At 39.1% G+C, this 6,152-nt stretch overlaps 1 protein-coding gene across 1 annotated transcript in view; it reads right to left on the minus strand.

The window, feature by feature from the left end:
- DISC1 (DISC1 scaffold protein) overlaps window positions 1-5,141 on the minus strand; it is a 164,608-nt gene extending 159,467 nt beyond the window's left edge. Inside the window, exons 1-2 of the mRNA XM_062490167.1 lie at window positions 4,176-5,141; window positions 630-699 (exon numbers count right to left, since the gene is read on the minus strand). Coding sequence (XP_062346151.1) covers window positions 630-699; window positions 4,176-5,132 — 1,027 coding nt within the window. The 5' untranslated portion in view covers window positions 5,133-5,141. The remainder of the gene's footprint in view (window positions 1-629; window positions 700-4,175) is intronic.
- Window positions 5,142-6,152: the final 1,011 nt, after the last annotated feature.

Below are 6,152 nucleotides of genomic sequence, written 5' to 3' on the forward strand. Positions count from 1 at the left end.
AGTAAGAAACCCAACGTGTATTAATAGATGCTCTAATTATTAATGTGCACACTAACAAAACTTATCAGAAGTGCCAAGGCATTTGAAAGAAAAAGCATTATTCAAAGATAGATACTTGCCAGCAGCTGTATCACCACCATATTCCCTAGCTGATTTTGATTGAACTCTGTGGACATCAACTTAATCCCACAGGACAGTATCATTCACTTCTGTAATAGCTACTGACCTTATTTCTATGAGCCCTGTTGTAGTGTCATGACTAAACGTGGCAAGCAGCAAATCTCACTCTGTCAGCAGCCAGTGCCTGTCCTTTCTCCTTTTGAAGCTACCACTGCATTTTTTTCAGTCATGCTGCTTCAAAACAGCTGATCCAGATGGAGGGTATTTGGATTTCAACCTTCCCACATGGTGATGTAGCTCAAGAAAATAAAAGCTGTTGCTACCTGCTGCTGACCTACTTTAATTTGTTTCCTGCCATACAACAGAATAAACAATACAGTTCATTGAACTAGTTTTCCACACCTACTCACTGCTATGTAGGAAAGACAAAATAAAAATAATAGAGGAAGAAGGAAAGAAAAAAAAAAAGCAGCATGATCCAGTGGGGAGTAGGGAGGAGCAATTCTCACCTCTATCATAGTCGTCTTCCTCTACTGCCTTTTCCTGAAGCCTCTGAAGCCGTAAGATCAAGGACTTTAACTATGCAAAGAAAAAAAGTTAGTTATGAAGAAGCTGCATTTAAAAATACATAGACTACTAACTTCTATGCAATATAAATTTAATGAATTACAACATCATTACAATGGCCAAATTTTGATAGTTAAGCTCAGTATTTGTTAAGTAGACAGACCTATTTGGAAGTCAGCTGAACTGCAGCTACTTGAGCCAAGCATGGCTTTAGTCCAAACACACACAGAATAACAAATGATATTTCTTGAAAAGCAAAGGAGATCGTGTAATCGTAGGATATTTTTCACCCTCGGAATAAATGAAACTACAATTATTAGAAGATTCTCTCAGCATGGTATCTACTTCTGATCACATTGTACTCAACAGTGTGTTCCCAAGATCATTCTGACAATTTTTTACCTGAGTTTTGCAGAGAACAAATATAAAATTTCCATATGCAAACCACATTTTAGTCTGTAAACAGAAATGTAGTATGAGTATTTTGGAACAGGTATACTCATGTTATGGGTCAGAAAAGAGTGTTAAAATGCAACCAAAAAATTTTCATTAAAATACAATTTAGGCTCATCTACATAATGTTGATATTTGCATTTTTGCAATGCAAATGCTAGATAAAGAAAAAAAGCAGAACACCAAGGATACCCCAAACCACACACAGAGTACTCTCTCACATTCAAAAATAAACTTACCATAATCAATTTTTATTTAAAAAAGTTAATGCTTGTCTTTGTTAATATCAAGAGTCTGGACCAAAGTTCTAAATTTACTAAAAATTTGTAAGGCCTTTACAACTCTTTTGCTGTTAGAAGAAGTTGGTTAGAAGGTAGGTTTAGTCCACTCCTCCCTGCCATGACAGCCACAGCCTAACACAGCTGCAATTACAAGACTGGAATGTGTTTCTTATTAAATTTATGCATGACCTGTACCAAACAAGCAAGCCAATATCAGCCCTGAAAAAGGTGAGCCTGGAAAAAGAAGCAGTGGATATTCTCAAAGCCCACAGCATGAAGGTGCTTGGGAGAGCACTAAAATCCACACTTTAGACATCCTGCACTTAAAGAACATTTCCCTACTCCCTGAAGCACTTTCATATTTAATCCTCATATTTAAACTCTGAGTTGCATACAGAAAAATAGGTACAGCCAGTCAACAATTCAATAGAAGCACTCAGTTATCAAGACTACACATCAACACACAAACAAGACAGTCAACACACAAACCTTAAAATTCAGGATTTCCCACTAAATAGGGTATGTGAAAATGGACTAAAAAAAACCCTAAAAAAGACAGCAAAGTATCCAAAAGTGTGTGATTAATAATAGGCTGTATGCTCCAGAAGTAAAACAAACAAAAAACACTGCATACATTCCCATTTCTTCTGTGCTTCACTTTTAGTTTTTGCTTCCTGAAACTCCAATCTTTTTTCTCTGAGGCTAGTGAGGAATGCGAATGGTACTGAAGGGAGGAGCCCTGCATCCTGACCATAAATTATTTTCTGTGTTTTATGCCTGAATTTTTATAGAGTTTTGAAGAAGCCTGCAGTAGGAATGATTCAAGTGACACTTTTTCCATACACATGATGTATTATAACTATCTATACTGAGAGTACAGCTTTGCTGCTGCTGGCAGTGTTCATTCTATCATGCACTACAGTGGCAGGTCATTTAAAGTCTGCTTGGGTACCACAGCCCAGGCACGCCCACAGCCAACTGACTGATGCTGCCACTGTAAAGTGCTTTCTATTTGCAGGCTGGGGAAACATTTGGAGCTCAATTAATCAAAGACCTGCTTCTGCTTCAACGTGGCATGTCCTAGATGTGTACCAGATGAAGATCACTTTTTAAGTACAGGGAAAGCATAATTTTAACAACTTTGGTATTGTCTCTTTTTCTTGACTACTGTTGCCTTTGTTCCTTTCTGAAAGCTTTGAGACTTCCTCATTATCATTACAATAGGAAGGTGCTTCAAATTAAACATACACGACTGGCTAACCAAGGGCAAAGACATCTGAGGGCACAAATCCCCAATTCTCCATTCAATGAATTAATGAATACAGAAATTAAAAATAGAAATGCTTCTTTTGTGCCTATCAAATAAGCAATACTGAAAAGAAAGAAAAATAGCTTCCTATTTTGACTGCGTTACATGTTCCCAAATTCGCAGCGAATTAATTTCCCAAACCATCTCAGACCATGGGCACATCACAACTCCAGGCATGAAACCAAAGAAACTGCTCTGCATCAGTGTGTGTGAAGTCTGTAAATAAAAGAACCTAGTTTGAGTTCTACACATATTATCTATTAAAAGAAAGTATTACGGAGCAATGTAAGCCCAGGTCAGATGTCGTGGTAAGCAAAAGAAAGAGTAAATGTTTCTCAGTCTTCTGTCTTGCCCAGACAGTAGGTTTGTGCAAAGTCTCCCCAGAGCAGGCTGTTTCATTAGGCCTAAAGACAATGCAGCACATCTCACCAGGCATGTGTCTGAGCTGAGAAGTTACAAAGATCTGAGTTTCTGAAAGGCAACCAAGAAACTCAGGCACTAGAGAGACAAAATAAAAATAAATAAATAATCACAAAAACCCCCAATAAAACAAAAAGCAACCCAACAACAACAGAATCCCAAACCCCCCACTACCCACTCAGTGCACCTTGAACAAATTAGTGCAAACAATTGTGTCCATATTAATCTATGGATTTCTGTTTCCCGTGTGAACAATAAAGCCAATACATGGCTCCCTTTATTGGGTAAGCTCAGCATGCCCACTCTACCATCATAAAAATACAACACAGCTGATCTTTCTCAAAGTTTCCCCATTCCTCTCCTGTAAAGAGCACAGGGAATGACTGCCTGTATACCTTGTAGGTATAAATATAGGGATATACATGTATGCAAAAAGACCCTTGACTCACCAGCACACTATTCCTCTGGGGTGGAAAGGGCAAAGAACAAAAGGTTCAGTTCCCAACTGGACACAGAGAGGGACTTGACCCCCATTCTTCTTCATGTGGGGAGAGCACCTATTAGATTACACACTACTTCCACAAAAGTTGCCTAGTTCTCAGAAGTCTCTGACTCAACTTCAACATTCCCAATTAAAAAGTTTAGTGTTGTTAAATCATGATACCTTGAGAAAAGTGTTCTTACCACCCCCTAATTTTATACTACATATGACCCAAACTGCAGACAAAACAGCCACCTGTGAAAAGAAACGGTACTTATTGAAGTCAGACATGTGTGATATTAGAAATTAGAGGATTAAAGTTTCAGTAGAATATAGAGTAGGGTACTGCAACAATATTACCTATTTTTAAGGAACCAAAGAAAACCTGTTATCACATTTTTATCATGCAGAGCCCTACTGAAAATCTCTGAACAAAGGCCACAAAAGCCAGTAGTGCCTGAAGTCATACATAAACTTTGATTTTGGCACTCTAAATAAAAAAGTTTTGAGGAAAAGGTACCAAAAACAAAGTGAGATTACTGACCTTTAATGTACTGCGGTTGCCAAGCAAGCAATCCTGTAGCACTGGTTCATATTTTTTCATCAAAGTATCCCAGTTATGGTCATTGACAGTAAAGCCACTTTCATAGCCTGAGGTGACAGAAGAGCCAGCAGATGCTGCATCTGAGGAATCTGTAGAATATGAAAATGTTGCATCTATATCTGAGAGAGAGGGAATCTCACAGTCCTGTAATTTATCATGTACTGGGCTCTCATTTTCATGCCTCAAATCTTCACCAGTCCTGGAGAAGCAACACAAATCTCCCAAGTGCTCATGAGTTTGTGCCATCTCTTCTGGCTTCTGCAGATTGCCTGTGGTTTTGGGATGCAGGACAATCTCCGCTTCCTCAATAGATCTGCCTTCAACATCATTTACTCCAGAGGCCAAGTTCAGGGATAGCTGTATGAAGCTGAAACTTGAACTAAAGCTATCACGTGCACCAGCAGCATCTCTGTTTTGATATTCAGAGTTGTTATTCACTTCTGTCTGATCTAAAGCATACATGTTTGGTGGCTTGCTCACTTTGGTGCTGCAGTTTTTCTGCCATGTACAGCACACAGCAGAAGCATCTCTTTTGCCTGTTGGGGCAGCAGGGCAGACCCCTATCCCTGTGCTCTCTGACCGTGGACTATTGCAACGTGAAAGACTTTCACAGCATCCTGTAGTATTTCCTGCAGCTGCAAAGGTTGTTACCCCATTAACAGCAACTACAGCACTACCCACTGCACCACAGCACAGGAATTCCAAGTCATTTTGGCACTGTCTGTGCAGAACACAGCTCTCAGAGCCTCCACACTGGTGCTTGCCATGCTGGAGCTCTGCTGGGCTGAACCCTGCACAGGCACCTAGGGACTCAAAGTCGATCTGTCCCTGAGCTTCTGGCCTCATGTATCCAGGTCTTCTTGCCAGCTTCTTTTTCCGAAGAGAGACTGCCGGCATTAATTGCTGGTGATCACCTGGGAGGGGAGAAAAAGTCAGTAAGTGTTTCTGCAGTTTTCCAGCCTTAACATACTGTGGCATCTGAAAATAGTTGCTTCTGAAATTTCAAGCAGCATATCGTTTTCCATTTCAACAAAACACAGACACTGACCATACTGTAGATAGAGAACACTGTGTATATTCATTCACCTTCTAAAGAGTTTGCACCTGTTTTTAAGTGAACTCACTAACAATCTCCTCCATCAGGACACAAAGCTGGGTATAATCTATCACATCACCTTCCCTATTCACAATATCACTCTGCTTTTCCATTCTCAGCCTGCTTAACACCACGCTGAAGCAGAAACTTGGCTTAAGTTTCTCTGATCCAAAATTATTTCAGACTTAAAAGCACATCTGAAATAGGACTGAATCTGCAGCCAAAATATGAGAACCATCATCACAAAGAAATTTTGTTCATAACCTGTTGTTGCCGAGTGTTCAGTTTCTTGTGTTCATATCCATGTTTTAAGACTGTGAGTAGCAAGTGGTTCAGACTCTGCTGTCATAAGATACAACTGTAACACCCTATGGTTGCAGATGTTGGTCTAAAGAGATATTGTACAAGTTATTTAGATTTATGATACTGTCCAAAATGTAAAGTTAAAGGAAAAGCTTTGCATGAAGAACCACCAATCCTAAAAAACTATTTATTTGTTGCACTACTGAAGTATTATCGTTAAGAAGCAGCCTCCACTCAGTAACTTGATTTCCTTATACATACTTTACTTACACAGATGAAATGATTAATTTGCTGTTTGCAAAAAATAGGAAAAAAAAACAGAAAACCCCACCCAAACAAGATAAAAATACCACCATAAACACTGAAAGTGGGAGATCAGAATATAATGTCTGTGTTTTCTGTATATTTTTACATATATACTATTGGCAAAAGATTACATGATGACTACTTTCATTCTCTCATGGACCTACCATGAGTTAAAAGGTATTCCATTTGTCTGTCCTGCACAATGGGAATCA

Source organism: Cinclus cinclus, chromosome 3 (assembly GCF_963662255.1).
Source record: "Cinclus cinclus chromosome 3, bCinCin1.1, whole genome shotgun sequence".
Lineage (NCBI taxonomy): Eukaryota > Metazoa > Chordata > Aves > Passeriformes > Cinclidae > Cinclus > Cinclus cinclus.